Source organism: Pseudophryne corroboree, chromosome 8, assembly GCF_028390025.1.
Source record: "Pseudophryne corroboree isolate aPseCor3 chromosome 8, aPseCor3.hap2, whole genome shotgun sequence".
NCBI classification, from domain to species: Eukaryota; Metazoa; Chordata; class Amphibia; order Anura; family Myobatrachidae; genus Pseudophryne; species Pseudophryne corroboree.
In genome coordinates, this window is record NC_086451.1 from 489362573 (window position 1) to 489387221 (window position 24649).

The 24649-nt window shown below is 53.3% G+C and overlaps 1 protein-coding gene across 1 annotated transcript in view; it reads right to left on the minus strand.

Annotated features, from left to right (window-relative positions):
* Window positions 1–24649, minus strand: part of LOC134949690 (uncharacterized) — a 181469-nt gene that overhangs the window by 26507 nt on the left and 130313 nt on the right. The window contains exon 2 of the mRNA XM_063938445.1: window positions 9255–9286. Within this exon, the coding sequence (XP_063794515.1) occupies window positions 9255–9286 (32 nt within the window). The remainder of the gene's footprint in view (window positions 1–9254; window positions 9287–24649) is intronic.

Here is a 24649-nt window from a genome sequence, read left to right on the forward strand (position 1 = left end):
TGTGTGCCGCCGCTGGGGGGCGGGAGCTCTGCTCCCGGCTCCTCAGCCCGTCGGAGGTGGCCAGCCGCGGCAGCCGGGACGAACGTCCCGGGCTGCTGGGCAGCGAGGGGGGTGCGCCGCAGCCCCGGCTCCCCGCCGGACGCTGCGGTGAGGCTACAAGACAGGCGCCGCTCATGGGGGACCGGGCTAGCCGGCTCCCTAGCGGCGTGGGTGCAATTAGGCTGGCAAGCAGGCTGACGAGCGCTGGGGTCCGGGAGCTACGCTCCCGGCGCCTCAGCGCTACAACAGAGCCAGAGTCACGGCGGCCGGGACAAGTGTCCCAGGCCGCCGGGCTTCAGTACAGGGGGATGCGCCGCTGCATGCGGCGAGGCCACAAAGGTAGTGCCACACTGGGGGGACAGGGAGAGCCAGCTCCCTGGACCCCAGCGGCAGGCAGGCAGGCTGGAGGGTGGGGGAAGCCAGCCCCATACCTCCAGCACTGAGAGAGCCCTAGCAGCCAGGCTGCAGGGCTAGGGGAGCCAGCACAGACAGTATTCCACAAACCAGACATTGTTTAAATGTAGAAAGTACAGTGTGTTGTAAGGCACTGCAGTGCCTAGGTATGTGGAGCCTGTGCAGGCTCAGAGTGTATTGAAATGTATAACATGTACAGTGTGATTTAAATGTAATGTATTTAAAGGTAAATTGCACTTACTTGGTTGTGTGTCCCAGGAGGGGGGAATCCATGGCTGTGCAGGCTGATGGATTCTCCCAGACCTTTTCCCCAAAAACGGAATACTTTCCCATCCAGCCTCACACTTCCAAGGGGCACAGGGAGAGAGAGAAGCAGCTCAGCTATGAAACAAGCTGAGTGGTTTCTTGGAGCTCCATGGAGAACACCCGTAGTGGCCAAGAGACCTGGACCGGGGAGCCAGGCTGCCCAGCTCTGGAGCCCAAATCCAGGCTGCAGCCAGTGGGCTGGGTCCCGGGCAGGTTTCTGGAAGTCAGTTTAGGAGGGAAAACTTTCCCCCAGCCAGACTGAACGGCACCGGGGAGTATCCTGATTCTCCAAGGTGGGAGAGTCAAAGGAGACCGACCACTCCCCCTGTCCATAGGGGACAATGTTAGCTGTGCATGAGACCAGGGCATGCACAGCTCATGGGTAAACATTGATTGGTTGTGCACCACAGGGCGGGCTTACCCCCTGTGGTAAGGGGTCTTGGAGAGGGATAAAAGGAGGGCAGTTGGCCCATAGGAGGGTGTATTATTCCATCTTATTCTGCTGAAAACATCTGATTGTATGCTGTTACCCCTAGCAATAGGGAGGAGCCTTTTTAAAGGTTATTGAGCAATAAACATCTTTGCCTCAAGAAGACTGCTTCATCTTGTGACCAACAGGGTTATGCCAAACCTAGCCCCGTCCTCCGGCTGTCCAGGGAAGTACCTAGCGTCTCCAAGCTCCGCCTTCCGCCAGCTACCGGTAGAGGCCTAGCAAGTGGCTAGTGGGGATTCGTCAGCACCACACAGCTGTGGTAAGGCAGTGCGTCGGCACATACAGAGCAGAACCGTGGTTCCAAACGCCACGGCAGGTTAGGAGTTTGGTGGTGGCAGCGAGAACCCGCCCACAGCGCAGTGGGTGGAGTCAGTAACAGGCGGTTACTGACGGTAAGCGGGAATCCCCTATGTGGTCAGGCCTCGTGCGGCTTGACCTTCCATTCTGTGCGCAGCCAACGGGACGCGAAAGCGGCGAGTGCTTTCGTACGGTACCGTCCTGTGATAGAGGAAACACCCACCCACATACCCACAGCATGAGAGGGGTTCACCCTGCCCACACTCCCAGGTGATGGTGGGGGAAGAAACACCCACTCACATACCCACAGCATGAGAGGGGGTCACCCTGCCTACACTCACAGGTGATGAGGAGGGGGCTGGATCACACTGCTTACATTCCACATGATGAGGAGGGGGAGGGGTCACACTGCTTACATTGCGCATGATGAGGAGGGGGCGGGGTCACACTGCTTACATTCCACATGATGAGGAGGGGGTGGGGTCACACTGCTTACATTCCCACATGATGAGGAGGGGGTGGGGTCACACTGCTTACATTCCCACATGATGAGGAGGGGGCTGGGTCACACTGCTTACATTCCACATGATGAGGAAGGGGCTGGGTCACACTGCTTACATTCCCACACGATGAGGAGGGGGCTGGGTCACACTGCTTACATTCCACATGATGAGAAGTGGGCTGGGTCACACTGCTTACATTCCCACATGATGAGGAGGGGGCTGGGTCACACTGCTTACATTCCACATGATGAGTAGTGGGCGGGATCACACTGCTTACAATCCACATGATGAGAAGGGGGCTGGGTCACACTGCTTACATTCCACATGATGAGAAGGGGGCTGGGTCACACTGCTTACATTCCTACATGATGAGTAGTGGGCGGGATCACACTGCTTACATTCCCACATGATGAAGAGGGGGCTGGGTCACACTGCTTACATTCCCACATGATGAGGAGTGGGCGGGATCACACTGCTTACAATCCACATGATGAAGAGGGGGCTGGGTCACACTGCTTACATTCCCACACGATGAGGAGGGGGCTGGGTCACACTGCTTACATTCCACATGATGAGGAGTGGGCTGGGTCACACTGCTTACATTCCCACATGATGAGTAGTGGGCGGGATCACACTGCTTACAATCCACATGATGAGGAGTGGGCTGGGTCACACTGCTTACATTCCAACATGATGAGGAGTGGGCGGGGTCACACTGCTTATATTCCACATGATGAGGAGGGGGCTGGGTCACACTGCTTACAATTCCACATGATGAGGAGGGGGCTGGGTCACACTGCTTACATTCCCACATGATGAGGAGGGGGCTGGGTTTACATTCCACATGATGAGGAGGGGGCTGGGTCACACTGCTTACATTTCCACATGATGAGGAGGGGGCTGGGTCACACTGCTTACATTCCACATGATGAGGAGGGGGCTGGGTCACACTGCTTACATTTCCACATGATGAGGAGGGGGCTGGGTCACACTGCTTACATTTCCACATGATGAGGAGGGGGCTGGGTCACACTGCTTACATTCCACATGATGAGGAGTGGGCTGGGTCACACTGCTTACATTTCCACATGATGAGGAGGGGGCTGGGTCACACTGCTTACATTTCCACATGATGAGGAGTGGGCTGGGTCACACTGCTTGCATTCCACATGATGAGGAGTGGGCTGGGTCACACTGCTTACATTCCACATGATGAGGAGGGGGCTGGGTCACACTGCTTACATTCCCACATGATGAGGAGGGGGCGGGGTCACACTGCTTACATTCCACATGATAAGGAGGGGGCTGGGTCACACTGCTTACATTCCACATGATAAGGAGGGGGCTGGGTCACACTGCTTACATTTCCACATGATGAGGAGGGGGCTGGGTCACACTGCTTACATTCCACATGATGAGGAGGGGGCTGGGTCACACTGCTTACATTTCCACATGATGAGGAGGGGGCTGGGTCACACTGCTTACATTTCCACATGATGAGGAGTGGGCTGGGTCACACTGCTTACATTCCACATGATGAGGAGGGGGCTGGGTCACACTGCTTACATTTCCACATGATGAGGAGGGGGCAGGGGTCACACTGCTTACATTCCACATGATGAGGAGTGGGCTGGGTCACACTGCTTACATTCCACATGATGAGGAGTGGGCGGGGTCACACTGCTTACATTCCACATGATGAGGAGTGGGCGGGGTCACACTGCTTACATTCCACATGATGAGGAGGGGGCTGGGTCACACTGCTTACATTCCCACATGATGAGGAGGGGGCTGGGTCACACTGCTTACATTCCACATGAGGAGGGGGCTGGGTCACACTGCTTACATTCCCACATGATGAGGAGGGGGCAGGGGTCACACTGCTTACATTCCACATGATGAGGAGGGGGCTGGGTCACACTGCTTACATTCCACATGATGAGGAGGGGGCTGGGTCACACTGCTTACATTCCACATGATGAGGAGGGGGCTGGGTCACACTGCTTACATTCCCACATGATGAGGAGTGGGCTGGGTCACACTGCTTACATTCCACATGATGAGGAGGGGGCTGGGTCACACTGCTTACATTCCCACATGATGAGGAGGGGGCTGGGTCACACTGCTTACATTCCACAAGATGAGGAGGGGGCTGGGTCACACTGCTTACATTCCACATGATGAGGAGTGGGCGGGGTCACACTGCTTACATTCCACATGATGAGGAGGGGGCTGGGTCACACTGCTTACATTTCCACATGATGAGGAGGGGGCTGGGTCACACTGCTTACATTCCACATGAGGAGGGGGCTGGGTCACACTGCTTACATTCCCACATGATGAGGAGGGGGCAGGGGTCACACTGCTTACATTCCACATGATGAGGAGGGGGCTGGGTCACACTGCTTACATTCCACATGATGAGGAGGGGGCTGGGTCACACTGCTTACATTCCACATGATGAGGAGGGGGCTGGGTCACACTGCTTACATTTCCACATGATGAGGAGGGGGCTGAGTCACACTGCTTACATTTCCACATGATGAGGAGTGGGCTGGGTCACACTGCTTACATTCCACATGATGAGGAGGGGGCTGGGTCACACTGCTTACATTTCCACATGATGAGGAGGGGGCAGGGGTCACACTGCTTACATTCCACATGATGAGGAGTGGGCTGGGTCACACTGCTTACATTCCACATGATGAGGAGGGGGCGGGGTCACACTGCTTACATTCCACATGATGAGGAGTGGGCTGGGTCACACTGCTTACATTCCACATGATGAGGAGGGGGCTGGGTCACACTGCTTACATTCCCACATGATGAGGAGGGGGCTGGGTCACACTGCTTACATTCCACATGAGGAGGGGGCTGGGTCACACTGCTTACATTCCCACATGATGAGGAGGGGGCAGGGGTCACACTGCTTACATTCCACATGATGAGGAGGGGGCTGGGTCACACTGCTTACATTTCCACATGATGAGGAGGGGGCTGGGTCACACTGCTTACATTTCCACATGATGAGGAGTGGGCTGGGTCACACTGCTTACATTCCACATGATGAGGAGGGGGCTGGGTCACACTGCTTACATTTCCACATGATGAGGAGGGGGCGGGGGTCACACTGCTTACATTACACATGATGAGGAGTGGGCTGGGTCACACTGCTTACATTCCACATGATGAGGAGTGGGCTGGGTCACACTGCTTACATTCCACATGATGAGGAGGGGGCTGGGTCACACTGCTTACATTCCCACATGATGAGGAGTGGGCTGGGTCACACTGCTTACATTCCACATGATGAGGAGGGGGCTGGGTCACACTGCTTACATTCCCACATGATGAGGAGGGGGCTGGGTCACACTGCTTACATTCCACAAGATGAGGAGGGGGCTGGGTCACACTGCTTACATTCCACATGATGAGGAGGGGGCTGGGTCACACTGCTTACAATCCACATGATGAGAAGGGGGCTGGGTCACACTGCTTACATTCCCACATGATGAGGAGGGGGCTGGGTCACACTGCTTACATTCTTACATGATGAGGAGGGGGCTGGGTCACACTGCTTACATTCCCACATGATGAGGAGGGGGCTGGGTCACACTGCTTACATTCCCACATGATGAGGAGGGGGCTGGGTCACACTGCTTACATTCCCACATGATGAGGAGGGGGCGGGGTCACACTGCTTACATTCCCACATGATGAAGAGGGGGCTGGGTCACACTGCTTACATTCCACATGATGAGGAGGGGGCTGGGTCACACTGCTTACATTCCACATGATGAGGAGGGGGCTGGGTCACACTGCTTACATTCCACATGATGAGGAGTGGGCTGGGTCACACTGCTTACATTCCCACATGATGAGGAGGGGGCTGGGTCACACTGCTTACATTCCCACATGATGAGGAGGGGGCGGGATCACACTGCTTACATTCCCACATGATGAGGAGGGGGCTGGGTCACACTGCTTACATTCCCACATGATAAGGAGGGGGCGGGATCACACTGCTTACATTCCCACATGATGAGGAGGGGGCGGGGTCACACTGCTTACATTCCCACATGATGAGGAGGGGGCGGGATCACACTGCTTACATTCCCACATGATGAGGAGGGGGCTGGGTCACACTGCTTACATTCCACATGATGAGGAGGGGGCTGGGTCACACTGCTTACATTCCACATGATGAGGAGGGGGCTGGGTCACACTGCTTACATTCCCACATGATGAGGAGGGGGCGGGATCACACTGCTTACATTCCCACATGATGAGGAGGGGGCAGGGATCACACTGCTTACATTCCACATGATGAGGAGGGGGCGGGGTCACACTGCTTACATTCCCACATGATGAGGAGGGGGCGGGATCACACTGCTTACATTCCACATGATGAGGAGGGGGCTGGGTCACACTGCTTACATTCCCACATGATGAGGAGGGGGCGGGATCACACTGCTTACATTCCCACATGATGAGGAGGGGGCGGGATCACACTGCTTACATTCCCACATGATGAGGAGGGGGCTGGGTCACACTGCTTACATTCCACATGATGAGGAGGGGGCTGGGTCACACTGCTTACATTCCACATGATGAGGAGGGGGCTGGGTCACACTGCTTACATTCCACATGATGAGGAGGGGGCTGGGTCACACTGCTTACATTCCACATGATGAGGAGGGGGCTGGGTCACACTGCTTACATTCCCACATGATGAGGAGGGGGCGGGATCACACTGCTTACATTCCCACATGATGAGGAGGGGGCAGGGATCACACTGCTTACATTCCACATGATGAGGAGGGGGCGGGGTCACACTGCTTACATTCCCACATGATGAGGAGGGGGCGGGATCACACTGCTTACATTCCACATGATGAGGAGGGGGCTGGGTCACACTGCTTACATTCCCACATGATGAGGAGGGGGCGGGATCACACTGCTTACATTCCCACATGATGAGGAGGGGGCGGGATCACACTGCTTACATTCCCACATGATGAGGAGGGGGCTGGGTCACACTGCTTACATTCCACATGATGAGGAGGGGGCTGGGTCACACTGCTTACATTCCACATGATGAGGAGGGGGCTGGGTCACACTGCTTATGTAACCCTTAGGGCAGGCCTGGCCAACCTGTGGCTCTCCAGCTGTTGTAAAACTACAAGTCCCATCATGCCTTGCCACAGTTTTGCTATTAGGGAATGCTAAAACTGTGGCAGGGCATGCTGGGATGTGTAGTTTCACTACATCTGGAGAGCCACAGGTTGGCCATGTCTGCCTTAGGGTATAATATAAATAGGATTTATGTATTAGCTTGGTAGAATAAAATAAAAATCCATATATATCTATATATATTGTTCAATGTAATATATATTAAGTATTTGAAGTAACTGACTGATTAATATGTATAGTGGTATGGGGTTTGTTGGGTCATAATGTGATGTTGTTGAGCAAATGAGCAGGGGAATAGTGTTAATACAATATCAACAGAGGGCATGAAGAGACTTTTCTAGAAGCCCTCGTGCTGAGACAGTGAGGAGCGCATGCTGTACCACCAACAGAGATCTCGCTCAAGGAAGGTGACAGTTAGAGAAAGATCTAGAGGGAGAGAGGTGACGCAGCAAGAGGAGGGGAGACTGAGAGCAGGCTGACGGGACGGACCCCTGTGTCGAGCAGCCGGGAGCAGCGGTGATCGAGAGGGAGAGAGACTGAGAGCCGGCTGACGGGACGGACCCCTTCGCCGAGCAGCCGGGAGCAGCGGTGATCGAGAGGGAGAGGAGACGAGAGAGAGTCTCTGGCGCGGTGATTACCTGACCGGCGGTGAAGTGACAGCTGCGGGCAGACAGGCTTGGGGACACACTGAATAGTGGCAGGCACCCACCCAGGGCTGTGGCCGTGTACAGTCTGGAGAGGCGGTCCGCAGTTAATTTCCCGATCAGCGCATCGGAGGAGCGGGGACCTATCAGACAGCATCTGGAGGAAGGGTCACCTCCCTCGGATAACCGGAGGAGGAGTCGGGGGAGTACTAGAGAGGGCCTCCTGAAGTGTATACCGTAAGTGTACTGACAACATACACTGCCCCTACACTCAGCGGCCAGGAGCACTGTAATACAGATAAGGCATTGGCCCGGCCTCAGTGGGTCAGCAAACATCATCCCCGCTGGCATGATTTGGCAAATGGCTATCATTATATTGCTAATATAATAAAAGCAATCGGGCCAAGTATACTCCCCATTGATAAGAAGACCACTATTACACCCGGGTGGTAAACCACTCAGCTATACGTAGTGGACAATTCAACTGCTGAATGAAGATTAGAGTGCGTAGGTTTACCACGGTTGAACAGGCCAGTATATAGTATCCCGAGGCATCACAGTGAATGACAGCTGCCACATTCATAGCAATTTATTTCACTACATTGACTAACTGGATATGAGGCAGGAGAGACTCGTGGATATATAATTAACCTCAATTCTACTCATAGTATTCACAGTAATTTGCATGACATTAATTGAAGTAACGCAGACTGGCATAGATAATATATTGTTACCCTTACATCCACCAGTTTGGTCACACAGTGAATAAGTATCCTCTAATCTACCGTTATTGTAGAGAGAGAAGAGCATACATCATAATATCCTATCTACTACCCTGTATCTAACCTCTACCAGATCCTAAGTGGAAGGAAAAAGTATATATCTACTTAACCAAGTAATACCACCGACTGACGCACAGTCCCTCCATAATTTGACAAGGGAACTACCATGATCTTGGAGCGTACCTAGGAAAATAATTAACAGAAGAACTTCTAAAGTGGATTAAGTACCCTGCTCCTCTTCTAACTTTCTCCAGTGGTATCAGACTGATAGTCAAGATAGTCAGCGGATTATTATATGGTTAGGCAGTTATTGGGAAATATAGCTGATGGTGCACCATAGTATAATTTGTATGATTTAAGCTATAAATATCTAATTGTATTATTTTTACCAAACCGGGTCAATAGTCTTATAGACTATTGGATGGTTAAAGTTTTTTTTGTATTGCATGCAGTTATTTTATGTCAATAGATTGCTAATGTGATGAACAATTCATACTGAGGACTATCCTCTACACAGATGAAAGGTACGATGTGTTCAATGTACTCTACTTGATTGATAATAAGTAAACACCGATATACTTACCAGTGAAGTATTCTGTTTCTTGGAGTGGGAATCTAAAAGGAAAGACGGTAATTTCGTTAGTCACTCGGTCATACTATTGGGGTCTCTATCAAGGGAAATAGATATATCATATAGATCGGGGTGGGATTGATAAAATATCCTATATCTAGGCGTTCCCAAGCTCGCCAGGAAATCTACTCATCCAAATAGCTTGGGTGGAGGCACACTCGGTTAGTTCACTGTAACCCATCACCTGTGCCAGGGTTACACTTACAACCCACATGATGAGGAGGGGACTGGGTCACACTGCTTACAATCCACATGATGAGGAGGGGGCGGGAGTCACACTGCTTACATTCCCACATGATGAGGAGGGGGCTGGGTCACACTGCTTACATTCCCACATGATGAGGAGGGGGCTGGGTCACACTGCTTACAATCCACATGATGAGGAGGGGGCGGGGTCACACTGCTTACATTCCACATGATGAGGAGGGGGCGGGGTCACACTGCTTACATTCCCACATGACGAGGAGTGGGCGGGATCACACTGCTTACATTCCCACATGATGAGTGGGCGGGATCACACTGCTTACATTCCCACATGATGAGGAGGGGGCTGGGTCACACTGCTTACATTCCCACATGATGAGGAGGGGGCTGGGTCACACTGCTTACATTCCCACATGATGAGGAGTGGGCGGGATCACACTGCTTACATTCCCACATGATGAGGAGGGGGCTGGGTCACACTGCTTACATTCCCACATGATGAGGAGGGGGCTGGGTCACACTGCTTACATTCTCACATGATGAGGAGTGGGCGGGGTCACACTGCTTACATTCCACATGATGAGAAGGGGGCTGGGTCACACTGCTTACATTCCACATGATGATAAGGGGGCGGGGTCACACTGCTTACATTCCACATGATGAGGAGGGGGCGGGGTCACACTGCTTACATTCCCACATGATGAGGAGTGGGCGGGATCACACTGCTTACATTCCCACATGATGAGGAGGGGGCTGGGTCACACTGCTTACATTCCCACATGATGAGGAGTGGGCGGGATCACACTGCTTACATTCCCACATGATGAGGAGGGGGCTGGGTCACACTGCTTACATTCCCACATGATGAGGAGGGGGCTGGGTCACACTGCTTACATTCCACATGATGATGAGGGGATGGGGTCACACTGCTTACATTCCCACATGATGAGGAGGGGGTTGGGTCACACTGCTTACATTCCCACATGATGAGGAGTGGGCGGGATCACACTGCTTACAATCCACATGATGAGGAGGGGGCTGGGTCACACTGCTTACAATCCACTTGATGAGGAGTGGGCTGGGTCACACTGCTTACATTCCCACATTTTGAGGAGGGGGGCGGGGTCACACTGCTTACATTCCACATGATGAGGAGGGGGTGGGGTCACACTGCTTACATTCCACATGATGAGGAGGGGGCTGGGTCACACTGCTTACATTCCAACATGATGAAGAGGGGGCTGGGTCACACTGCTTACATTCCCACATGATGAGGAGGGGGCGGGATCACACTGCTTACAATCCACATGATGAGGAGGGGGCTGGGTCACACTGCTTACATTCCACATGATGAGGAGGGGGCTGGGTCACACTGCTTACAATCCACATGATGAGGAGGGGGCGGGGTCACACTGCTTACATTCCCACATGATGAGGAGGGGGCGGGGTCACACTGCTTACATTCCCACATGATGAGGAGGGGGCTGGGTCACACTGCTTACATTTCCACATGATGAGGAGGGGGCTGGGTCACACTGCTTACATTCCCACATGATGAGGAGTGGGCGGGGTCACACTGCTTACATTCCACATGATGATGAGGGGGCGGGGTCACACTGCTTACAATCCACATGATGAGGAGGGGGCGGGGTCACACTGCTTACATTCCCACATGATGAGGAGTGGGCTGGGTCACACTGCTTACATTCCACATGATGAGGAGTGGGCTGGGTCACACTGCTTACATTCCACATGATGAGGAGTGGGCTGGGTCACACTGCTTACATTCCCACATGATGAGGAGTGGGCGGGGTCACACTGCTTACATTCCACATGCTGATGAGGGGGCGGGGTCACACTGCTTACATTCCACATGATGAGGAGGGGGCGGGGTCACACTGCTTACATTCCCACATGATGAGGAGTGGGTGGGATCACACTACTTACATTCCCACATGATGAGGAGGGGGCGGGGTCACACTGCTTACATTCCCACATGATGAGGAGGGGGTGGGCTCACACTGCTTACATTCCACATGATGAGGAGGGGGCTGGGTCACACTGCTTACATTCCACATGATGATGAGGGGATGGGGTCACACTGCTTACATTCCCACATGATGAGGAGGGGGCGGGATCACACTGCTTACATTCCCATATGATGAGTGGGCTGGGTCACACTGCTTACATTCCCACATGATGAGGAGGGGGCTGGGTCACACTGCTTACATTCCCACATGATGAGGAGTGGGCGGGATCACACTGCTTACAATCCACATGATGAGAAGGGGGCTGGGTCACACTGCTTACATTACCACATGATGAGGAGTGGGCTGGGTCACACTGCTTACATTCCACATGATGAGGAGGGGGGCGGGGTCACACTGCTTACATTGCACATGATGAGGAGGGGGCTGGGTCACACTGCTTACATTCCCACATGATGAAGAGGGGGCTGGGTCACACTGCTTACATTCCCACATGATGAGGAGGGGGCGGGATCACACTGCTTACAATCCACATGATGAGGAGGGGGCTGGGTCACACTGCTTCCATTCCCACATGATGAGGAGGGGGCGGGGTCACACTGCTTACATTCCACATGATGAGGAGTGGGCGGGATCACACTGCTTACAATCCACATGATGAGGAGGGGGCTGGGTCACACTGCTTCCATTCCCACATGATGAGGAGGGGGCTGGGTCACACTGCTTACATTCCACATGATGAGGAGTGGGCTGGGTCACACTGCTTACATTCCCACATGATGAGGAGGGGGCGGGGTCACACTGCTTACATTCCCACATGATGAGGAGGGGGTGGGGTCACACTGCTTACATTCCACATGATGAGGAGGGGGCTGGGTCACACTGCTTACATTCCCACATGATGAGGAGTGGGCTGGGTCACACTGCTTACATTCCCACATGATAAGGAGGGGGTGGGGTCACACTGCTTACATTCCCACATGATGAGGAGGGGGTGGGGTCACACTGCTTACATTCCCATATGATGAGGAGGGGGCAGGGGTCACACTGCTTACATTCCCACATGATGAGGAGGGGGCAGGGGTCACACTGCTTACATTCCCACATGATGAGGAGGGGGCAGGGTTCACACTGCTTACATTACCACATGATGAGGAGGGGGCAGGGGTCACACTGCTTACATTCCCACATGATGAGGAGGGGGCGGGGTCACACTGCTTACATTCTTACATGATGAGGAGGGGGTGGGGTCACACTGCTTACATTCCACATGAGGAGGAGGGGGCTGGGTCACACTGCTTACATTCCCACATGATGAGGAGGGGGCGGGGTCACACTGCTTACATTCCCACATGATGAGGAGGGGGTGGGGTCACACTGCTTACATTCCACATGATGAGGAGGGGGCAGGGGTCACACTGCTTACATTCCCACATGATGAGGAGGGGGCGGGGTCACTGCTTACATTCCCACATGATGAGGAGGGGGCGGGGTCACACTGCTTACATTCCACATGATGAGGAGGGGGTGGGGTCACACTGCTTACATTCCACATGATGAGGAGGGGGCTTGGTCACACTGCTTACATTCCCACATGATAAGGAGGGGGTGGGGTCACACTGCTTACATTCCACATGATGAGGAGGGGGCTGGGTCACACTGCTTACATTCCCACATGATGAGGAGGGGGTGGGGTCACACTGCTTACATTCCACATGATGAGGAGGGGGCTTGGTCACACTGCTTACATTCCCACATGATAAGGAGGGGGTGGGGTCACACTGCTTACATTCCACATGATGAGGAGGGGGCTGGGTCACACTGCTTACATTCCCATATGATGAGGAGGGGGCAGGGGTCACACTGCTTACATTCCCACATGATGAGGAGGGGGTGGGGTCACACTGCTTACATTCCCACATGATGAGGAGGGGGCTGGGTCACACTGCTTACATTCCCACATGATAAGGAGGGGGTGGGGTCACACTGCTTACATTCCCACATGATGAGGAGGGGGTGGGGTCACACTGCTTACATTCCCATATGATGAGGAGGGGGCAGGGGTCACACTGCTTACATTCCCACATGATGAGGAGGGGGCAGGGGTCACACTGCTTACATTCCCACATGATGAGGAGGGGGCAGGGTTCACACTGCTTACATTACCACATGATGAGGAGGGGGCAGGGGTCACACTGCTTACATTCCCACATGATGAGGAGGGGGCGGGGTCACACTGCTTACATTCTTACATGATGAGGAGGGGGTGGGGTCACACTGCTTACATTCCACATGAGGAGGAGGGGGCTGGGTCACACTGCTTACATTCCCACATGATGAGGAGGGGGCGGGGTCACACTGCTTACATTCCCACATGATGAGGAGGGGGCTGGGTCACACTGCTTACATTCCCACATGATGAGGAGGGGGCAGGGGTCACACTGCTTACATTCCCACATGATGAGGAGGGGGCGGGGTCACTGCTTACATTCCCACATGATGAGGAGGGGGCGGGGTCACACTGCTTACATTCCACATGATGAGGAGTGGGCGGGGTCACACTGCTTACATTCCACATGATGAGGAGGGGGCGGGGTCACACTGCTTACATTCCCACATGATGAGGAGGGGGCGGGGTCACACTCCCACATGCGGTGAGGAGCAGTGTGTGGTGAGTGTGAACCCTTCTCCTACAGCAGAAAATGTGACATGAAACAGTAAAACTTCCTGACATGTAGTAGACAGGGGGCAGCGCTGAGGACACAGGTACTGAGCAGAGACCCCACTTATTACTGTACGCTGGAATAAGCCCCGAGCGTAGCACCAGTAGTTGTATGTTATTATCACCGTGGGATGTGGGGCAGAGCGGGTGTAATGACAGCAGAGTGTACACACTGACAATAGAACACAGCGTGTGTAACACTGCCACAAGGTCTGATCACAGATATTATAGTTATAAAGAGCTGACATGTTACACAGTGCTGTACAATGATGACACAAAGGACAAACAATGACAGAAAAGAGAAGGTCCTGCCAGATGGGCTTATAACCTAGAGGGACACGGCGACACAAAGTGGCGGAACAAACGGAGCTGCCGAAACTGCAATAACATGGTAAAAGCCTGCAGCACTCAACCCATACTATACCCACATGAGGTTATTACTGTGCTGTGACTCTCAGTACCCAGTCCCTGTAACAGGGAGCAGGTATACCCAGTGACTGCAGCGCTCAGCCCGTACTATACCCACATGAGGTTATTACTGTGCTGTGACTCTCAGCACCCAGTCCCTGTAACATGGAGCAGGTATATCCAGTGACTGCAGCGCTCAGCCTGTACTATACCCACATGAGGTTATTACTGTGCTGTGACTCTCAGCACCCAGTCCCTGTAACAGGGAGCAGGTATACCCAGTGACTGCAGCACTCAGCCTGTACTATACCCACATGAGGTTATTACTGTGCTGTGACTCTCAGTACCTAGTCCCTGTAACAGGGAGCAGGTATACCCAGTGACTGCAGCGCTCAGCCCGTACTATACCCACATGAGGTTATTACTGTGCTGTGACTCTCAGCACCCAGTCCCTGTAACAGGGAGCAGGTATACCCAGTGACTGCAGCACTCAGCCTGTACTATACCCACATGAGGATATTACTGTGCTGTGACTCTCAGTACCCAGTCCCTGTAACAGGGAGCAAGTATACCCAGTGACTGCAGCGCTCAGCCCGTACTATACCCACATGAGGTTATTACTGTGCTGTGACTCTCAGCACCCAGTCCCTGTAACAGGGAGCAGGTATACCCAGTGACTGCAGCGCTCAGCCCGTACTATACCCACATGAGGTTATTACTGTGCTGTGACTCTCAGTACCCAGTCCCTGTAACAGGGAGCAGGTATACCCAGTGACTGCAGCACTCAGCCCGTACTATACCCACATGAGGTTATTACTGTGCTGTGACTCTCAGCACCCAGTCCCTGTAACAGGGAGCAGGTTTACCCAGTGACTGCAGCACTCAGCCCGTACTATACCCACATGAGGTTATTACTGTGCTGTGACTCTCAGCACCCAGTCTCTGTAACAGGGAGCAGGTATACCCAGTGACAGCAGCACTCAGCCTGTACTATACCCACATGAGGTTATTACTGTGCTGTGACTCTCAGCACCCAGTCCCTGTAACAGGGAGCAGGTATACCCAGTGACTGCAGCACTCAGCCTGTACTATACCCACATGAGGTTATTACTGTGCTGTGACTCTCAGCGCCCAGTCCCTGTAACAGGGAGCAGATATACCCAGTGACTGCAGCGCTCAGCCTGTACTATACCCACATGAGGTTATTACTGTGCTGTGACTCTCAGCACCCAGTCCCTGTAACAGGGAGCAGATATACCCAGTGACTGCAGCGCTCAGCCCGTACTATACCCACATGAGGTTATTACTGTGCTGTGACTCTCAGCACCCAGTCCCTGTAACAGGGAGCAGGTATACCCAGTGACTGCAGCGCTCAGCCTGTACTATACCCACATGAGGTTATTACTGTGCTGTGACTCTCAGCACCCAGTCCCTGTAACAGGGAGCAGGTATACCCAGTGACTGCAGCGCTCAGCCCGTACTATACCCACATGAGGTTATTACTGTGCTGTGACTCTCAGCACCCAGTCCCTGTAACATGGAGCAGGTATACCCAGTGACTGCAGCGCTCAGCCCGTACTATACCCACATGAGGTTATTACTGTGCTGTGACTCTCAGCACCCAGTCCCTGTATATATGGGAGCAGGTATACCCAGTGACTGCAGCGCTCAGCCTGTACTATACCCACATGAGGTTATTACTGTGCTGTGACTCTCAGCACCCAGTCCCTGTAACAGGGAGCAGGTATACCCAGTGACTGCAGCGCTCAGCCTGTACTATACCCACATGAGGTTATTACTGTGCTGTGACTCTCAGCACCCAGTCCCTGTAACAGGGAGCAGGTATACCCAGTGACTGCAGCACTCAGCCCGTACTATACCCACATGAGGTTATTACTGTGCTGTGACTCTCAGCACCCAGTCCCTGTAACATGGAGCAGGTATACCCAGTGACTGCAGCACTCAGCCCGTACTATACCCACATGAGGTTATTACTGTGCTGTGACTCTCAGCACCCAGTCCCTGTAACAGGGAGCAGGTATACCCAGTGACTGCAGCGCTCAGCCTGTACTATACCCACATGAGGTTATTACTGTGCTGTGACTCTCAGCACCCAGTCCCTGTAACAGGGAGCAGGTATACCCAGTGACTGCAGCACTCAGCCCGTACTATACCCACATGAGGTTATTACTGTGCTGTGACTCTCAGCACCCAGTCCCTGTAACAGGGAGCAGATATACCCAGTGACTGCAGCACCCAGCCTGTACTATACCCACATGAGGTTATTACTGTGCTGTGACTCTCAGCACCCAGTCCCTGTAACAGGGAGCAGATATACCCAGTGACTGCAGCACTCAGCCTGTACTATACCCACATGAGGTTATTACTGTGCTGTGACTCTCAGCACCCAGTCCCTGTAACAGGGAGCAGGTATACCCAGTGACTGCAGCGCTCAGCCCGTACTATACCCACATGAGGATATTACTGTGCTGTGACTCTCAGCACCCAGTCCCTGTAACATGGAGCAGGTATACCCAGTGACTGCAGCGCTCAGCCCGTACTATACCCACATGAGGTTATTACTGTGCTGTGACTCTCAGCACCCAGTCCCTGTAACAACGAGCAGGTATACCCAGTGACTGCAGCACTCAGCCTGTACTATACCCACATGAGGTTATTACTGTGCTGTGACTCTCAGCCCCCAGTCCCTGTAACAGGGAGCAGGTATACCCGGTGACTGCAGCACTCAGCCTGTACTATACCCACATGAGGTTATTACTGTGCTGTGACTCTCAGCACCCAGTCCCTGTAACAGGGAGCAGGTATACCCAGTGACTGCAGCACTCAGCCCGTACTATACCCACATGAGGTTATTACTGTGCTGTGACTCTCAGCACCCAGTCCCTGTAACAGGGAGCAGGTATACCCAGTGACTGCAGCGCTCAGCCTGTACTATACCCACATGAGGTTATTACTGTGCTGTGACTCTCAGCACCCAGTCCCTGTAACAGGGAGCAGGTATACCCAGTGACTGCAGCGCTCAGCCTGTACTATACCCACATGAGGATATTACTGTGCTGTGACTCTCAGCACCCAGTCCCTGTAACAGGGAGCAGGTATACCCAGTGACTGCAGCGCTCAGCCTGTACTATACCCACATGAGGTTATTACTGTGCTGTGACTCTCAGCACCCAGTCCCTGTAACAGGGAGCAGGTATACCCAGTGACTGCAGCGCTCAGCCTGTACTATACCCACATGAGGATATTACTGTGCTGTGACTCTCAGCACCCAGTCCCTGTAACAGGGAGCAGGTATACCCAGTGACTGCAGCACTCAGCCCGTACTATACCCACATGAGGTTATTACTGTGCTGTGACTCTCAGCACCCAGTCCCTGTAACAGGGAGCAGGTATACCCAGTGACTGCAGCGCTCAGCCTGTACTATACCCACATGAGGTTATTACTGTGCTGTGACTCTCAGCACCCAGTCCCTGTAACATGGAGCAGGTATACCCAGTGACTGCAGCGCTCAGCCCGTACTATACCCACATGAGGTTATTACTGTGCTGTGACTCTCAGCACCCAGTCCCTGTAACAACGAGCAGGTATACCCAGTGACTGCAGCACTCAGCCTGTACTATACCCACATGAGGTTATTACTGTGCTGTGACTCTCAGCCCCCAGTCCCTGTAACAGGGAGCAGGTATACCCGGTGACTGCAGCACTCAGCCTGTACTATACCCACATGAGGTTATTACTGTGCTGTGACTCTCAGCACCCAGTCCCTGTAACAGGGAGCAGGTATACCCAGTGACTGCAGCACTCAGCCCGTACTATACCCACATGAGGTTATTACTGTGCTGTGACTCTCAGCACCCAGTCCCTGTAACAGGGAGCAGGTATACCCAGTGACTGCAGCGCTCAGCCTGTACTATACCCACATGAGGTTATTACTGTGCTGTGACTCTCAGCACCCAGTCCCTGTAACAGGGAGCAGGTATACCCAGTGACTGCAGCGCTCAGCCTGTACTATACCCACATGAGGATATTACTGTGCTGTGACTCTCAGCACCCAGTCCCTGTAACAGGGAGCAGGTATACCCAGTGACTGCAGCGCTCAGCCTGTACTATACCCACATGAGGTTATTACTGTGCTGTGACTCTCAGCACCCAGTCCCTGTAACAGGGAGCAGGTATACCCAGTGACTGCAGCGCTCAGCCTGTACTATACCCACATGAGGATATTACTGTGCTGTGACTCTCAGCACCCAGTCCCTGTAACAGGGAGCAGGTATACCCAGTGACTGCAGCACTCAGCCCGTACTATACCCACATGAGGTTATTACTGTGCTGTGACTCTCAGCACCCAGTCCCTGTAACAGGGAGCAGGTATACCCAGTGACTGCAGCGCTCAGCCTGTACTATACCCACATGAGGTTATTACTGTGCTGTGACTCTCAGCACCCAGTCCCTGTAACAGGGAGCAGGTATACCCAGTGACTGCAGCGCTCAGCCTGTACTATACCCACATGAGGATATTACTGTGCTGTGACTCTCAGCACCCAGTCCCTGTAACAGGGAGCAGGTATACCCAGTGACTGCAGCACTCAGCCCGTACTATACCCACATGAGGTTATTACTGTGCTGTGACTCTCAGCACCCAGTCCCTGTAACAGGGAGCAGGTATACCCAGTGACTGCAGCGCTCAGCCTGTACTATACCCACATGAGGTTATTACTGTGCTGTGACTCTCAGCACCCAGTCCCTGTAACAGGGAGCAGGTATACCCAGTGACTGCAGCGCTCAGCCCGTACTATACCCACATGAGGTTATTACTGTGCTGTGACTCTCAGCACCCAGTCCCTGTAACAGGGAGCAGGTATACCCAGTGACTGCAGCGCTCAGCCTGTACTATACCCACATGAGGTTATTACTGTGCTGTGACTCTCAGCACCCAGTCCCTGTAACAGGGAGCAGGTATACCCAGAGACTGCAGCACTCAGCCTGTACTATACCCACATGAGGTTATTACTGTGCTGTGACTCTCAGCACCCAGTCCCTGTAACAGGGAGCAGGTATACCCAGTGACTGCAGCGCTCAGCCTGTACTATACCCACATGAGGTTATTACTGTGCTGTGACTCTCAGCACCCAGTCCCTGTAACAGGGAGCAGGTATACCCAGTGACTGCAGCACTCAGCCTGTACTATACCCACATGAGGTTATTACTGTGCTGTGACTCTCAGCACCCAGTCCCTGTAACAGGGAGCAGGTATACCCAGTGACTGCAGCACTCAGCCCGTACTATACCCACATGAGGTTATTACTGTGCTGTGACTCTCAGCACCCAGTCCCTGTAACAGGGAGCAGGTATACCCAGTGACTGCAGCGCTCAGCCCGTACTATACCCACATGAGGTTATTACTGTGCTGTGACTCTCAGCACCCAGTCCCTGTAACAACGAGCAGGTATACCCAGTGACTGCAGCGCTCAGCCTGTACTATACCCACATGAGGTTATTACTGTGCTGTGACTCTCAGCCCCCAGTCCCTGTAACAGGGAGCAGGTATACCCAGAGACTGCAGCACTCAGCCTGTACTATACCCACATGAGGTTATTACTGTGCTGTGACTCTCAGCACCCAGTCCCTGTAACAGGGAGCAGGTATACCCAGTGACTGCAGCACTCAGCCTGTACTATACCCACATGAGGTTATTACTGTGCTGTGACTCTCAGCACCCAGTCCCTGTAACAGGGAGCAGGTATACCCAGTGACTGCAGCACTCAGCCCGTACTATACCCACATGAGGTTATTACTGTGCTGTGACTCTCAGCACCCAGTCCCTGTAACAGGGAGCAGGTATACCCAGTGACTGCAGCGCTCAGCCCGTACTATACCCACATGAGGTTATTACTGTGCTGTGACTCTCAGCACCCAGTCCCTGTAACAGGGAGCAGGTATACCCAGTGACTGCAGCGCTCAGCCCGTACTATACCCACATGAGGTTATTACTGTGCTGTGACTCTCAGCAGCCAGTCCCTGTAACAGGGAGCAGGTATACCCAGTGACTGCAGCGCTCAGCCCGTACTATACCCACATGAGGTTATTACTGTGCTGTGACTCTCAGTACCCAGTCCCTGTAACAGGGAGCAGGTATACCCAGTGACTGCAGCGCTCAGCCTGTACTATACCCACATGAGGTTATTACTGTGCTGTGACTCTCAGCGCCCAGTCCCTGTAACAGGGAGCAGGTATACCCAGTGACTGCAGCGCTCAGCCTGTACTATACCCACATGAGGTTATTACTGTGCTGTGACTCTCAGCACCCAGTCCCTGTAACAGGGAGCAGGTATACCCAGTGACTGCAGCGCTCAGCCTGTACTATACCCACATGAGGTTATTACTGTGCTGTGACTCTCAGTACCCAGTCCCTGTAACATGGAGCAGGTATACCCAGTGACTGCAGCGCTCAGCCCGTACTATACCCACATGAGGTTATTACTGTGCTGTGACTCTCAGCACCCAGTCCCTGTAACAGGGAGCAGGTATACCCAGTGACTGCAGCACTCAGCCTGTACTATACCCACATGAGGTTATTACTGTGCTGTGACTCTCAGCACCCAGTCCCTGTAACAGGGAGCAGGTATACTCAGTGACTGCAGCACTCAGCCTGTACTATACCCACATGAGGTTATTACTGTGCTGTGACTCTCAGCACCCAGTCCCTGTAACATGGAGCAGGTATACCCAGTGACTGCAGCGCTCAGCCTGTACTATACCCACATGAGGTTATTACTGTGCTGTGACTCTCAGCACCCAGTCCCTGTAACAGGGAGCAGGTATACCCAGTGACTGCAGCACTCAGCCCGTACTATACCCACATGAGGTTATTACTGTGCTGTGACTCTCAGCACCCAGTCCCTGTAACAGGGAGCAGGTATACCCAGTGACTGCAGCACTCAGCCTGTACTATACCCACATGAGGTTATTACTGTGCTGTGACTCTCAGCACCCAGTCCCTGTAACAGGGAGCAGGTATACCCAGTGACTGCAGCGCTCAGCCTGTACTATACCCACATGAGGTTATTACTGTGCTGTGACTCTCAGCACCCAGTCCCTGTAACAGGGAGCAGGTATACCCAGTGACTGCAGCGCTCAGCCTGTACTATACCCACATGAGGTTATTACTGTGCTGTGACTCTCAGCACCCAGTCCCTGTAACAGGGAGCAGGTATAACCAGTGACTGCAGCGCTCAGCCTGTACTATACCCACATGAGGTTATTACTGTGCTGTGACTCTCAGTACCCAGTCCCTGTAACAGGGAGCAGGTATACCCAGTGACTGCAGCACTCAGCCTGTACTATACCCACATGAGGTTATTACTGTGCTGTGACTCTCAGCACCCAGTCCCTGTAACAGGGAGCAGGTATACCCAGTGACTGCAGCGCTCAGCCTGTACTATACCCACATGAGGTTATTACTGTGCTGTGACTCTCAGCACCCAGTCCCTGTAACAGGGAGCAGGTATACCCAGTGACTGCAGCGCTCAGCCCGTACTATACCCACATGAGGATATTACTGTGCTGTGACTCTCAGCGCCCAGTCCCTGTAACAGGGAGCAGGTATACCCAGTGACTGCAGCGCTCAGCCTGTACTATACCCACATGAGGTTATTACTGTGCTGTGACTCTCAGCACCCAGTCCCTGTAACAGGGAGCAGGTATACCCAGTAACTGCAGCGCTCAGCCTGTACTATACCCACATGAGGTTATTACTGTGCTGTGACTCTCAGCACCCAGTCCCTGTAACAGGGAGCAGGTATACCCAGTAACTGCAGCGCTCAGCCTGTACTATACCCACATGAGGTTATTACTGTGCTGTGACTCTCAGCACCCAGTCCCTGTAACAGGGAGCAGGTATACCCAGTGACTGCAGCGCTCAGCCCGTACTACACCCACATGAGGTTATTACTGTGCTGTGACTCTCAGCACCCAGTCCCTGTAACAGGGAGCAGATATATCCAGTGACTGCAGCGCTCAGCCTGTACTATACCCACATGAGGTTATTACTGTGCTGTGACTCTCAGCACCCAGTCCCTGTAACAGGGAGCAGGTATACCCAGTGACTGCAGCGCTCAGCCCGTACTATACCCACATGAGGTTATTACTGTGCTGTGACTCTCAGCACCCAGTCCCTGTAACAGGGAGCAGGTATACCCAGTGACTGCAGCGCTCAGCCCGTACTATACCCACATGAGGTTATTACTGTGCTGTGACTCTCAGAACCCAGTCCCTGTAACAGGGAGCAGGTATACCCAGTGACTGCAGCGCTCAGCCCGTACTATACCCACATGAGGTTATTACTGTGCTGTGACTCTCAGAACCCAGTCCCTGTAACAGGGAGCAGGTATACCCAGTGACTGCAGCGCTCAGCCCGTACTATACCCACATGAGGTTATTACTGTGCTGTGACTCTCAGCACCCAGTCCCTGTAACAGGGAGCAGGTATACCCAGTGACTGCAGCACTCAGCCCGTACTATACCCACATGAGGATATTACTGTGCTGTGACTCTCAGCACCCAGTCCCTGTAACAGGGAGCAGGTACACCCAGTGACTGCAGCACTCAGCCCGTACTATACCCACATGAGGTTATTACTGTGCGGTGACTCTCAGCCCCCAGTCCCTGTAACAGGGAGCAGGTATACCCAGTGACTGCAGCGCTCAGCCTGTACTATACCCACATGAGGTTATTACTGTGCTGTGACTCTCAGCGCCCAGTCCCTGTAACAGGGAGCAGGTATACCCAGTGACTGCAGCGCTCAGCCCGTACTATACCCACATGAGGTTATTACTGTGCTGTGACTCTCAGCACCCAGTCCCTGTAACAGGGAGCAGGTATACCCAGTGACTGCAGCGCTCAGCCCGTACTATACCCACATGAGGTTATTACTGTGCTGTGACTCTCAGCACCCAGTCCCTGTAACAGGGAGCAGGTATACCCAGTGACTGCAGCGCTCAGCCTGTACTATACCCACATGAGGTTATTACTGTGCTGTGACTCTCAGCACCCAGTCCCTGTAACAGGGAGCAGGTATACCCAGTGACTGCAGCGCTCAGCCTGTACTATACCCACATGAGGTTATTACTGTGCTGTGACTCTCAGCACCCAGTCCCTGTAACAGGGAGCAGGTATACCCAGTGACTGCAGCGCTCAGCCCGTACTACACCCACATGAGGTTATTACTGTGCTGTGACTCTCAGCAGCCAGTCCCTGTAACAGGGAGCAGGTATACTCAGTGACTGCAGCGCTCAGCCCGTACTATACCCACATGAGGTTATTACTGTGCTGTGACTTTCAGCACCCAGTCCCTGTAACAGGGAGCAGGTATACCCAGTGACTGCAGCGCTCAGCCCGTACTATACCCACATGAGGTTATTACTGTGCTGTGACTCTCAGCACCCAGTCCCTGTAACAGGGAGCAGGTATACCCAGTGACTGCAGCGCTCAGCCCGTACTATACCCACATGAGGTTATTACTGTGCTGTGACTCTCAGCACCCAGTCCCTGTAACAGGGAGCAGGTATACCCAGTGACTGCAGCGCTCAGCCCGTACTATACCCACATGAGGTTATTACTGTGCTGTGACTCTCAGCACCCAGTCCCTGTAACAGGGAGCAGGTATACCCAGTGACTGCAGCGCTCAGCCCGTACTATACCCACATGAGGTTATTACTGTGCTGTGACTCTCAGCACCCAGTCCCTGTAACAGGGAGCAGATATACCCAGTGACTGCAGCGCTCAGCCCGTACTATACCCACATGAGGTTATTACTGTGCTGTGACTCTCAGCACCCAGTCCCTGTAACAGGGAGCAGGTATACCCAGTGACTGCAGCACTCAGCCTGTACTATACCCACATGAGGTTATTACTGTGCTGTGACTCTCAGCACCCAGTCCCTGTAACAGGGAGCAGGTATACCCAGTGACTGCAGCGCTCAGCCCGAACTATACCCACATGAGGT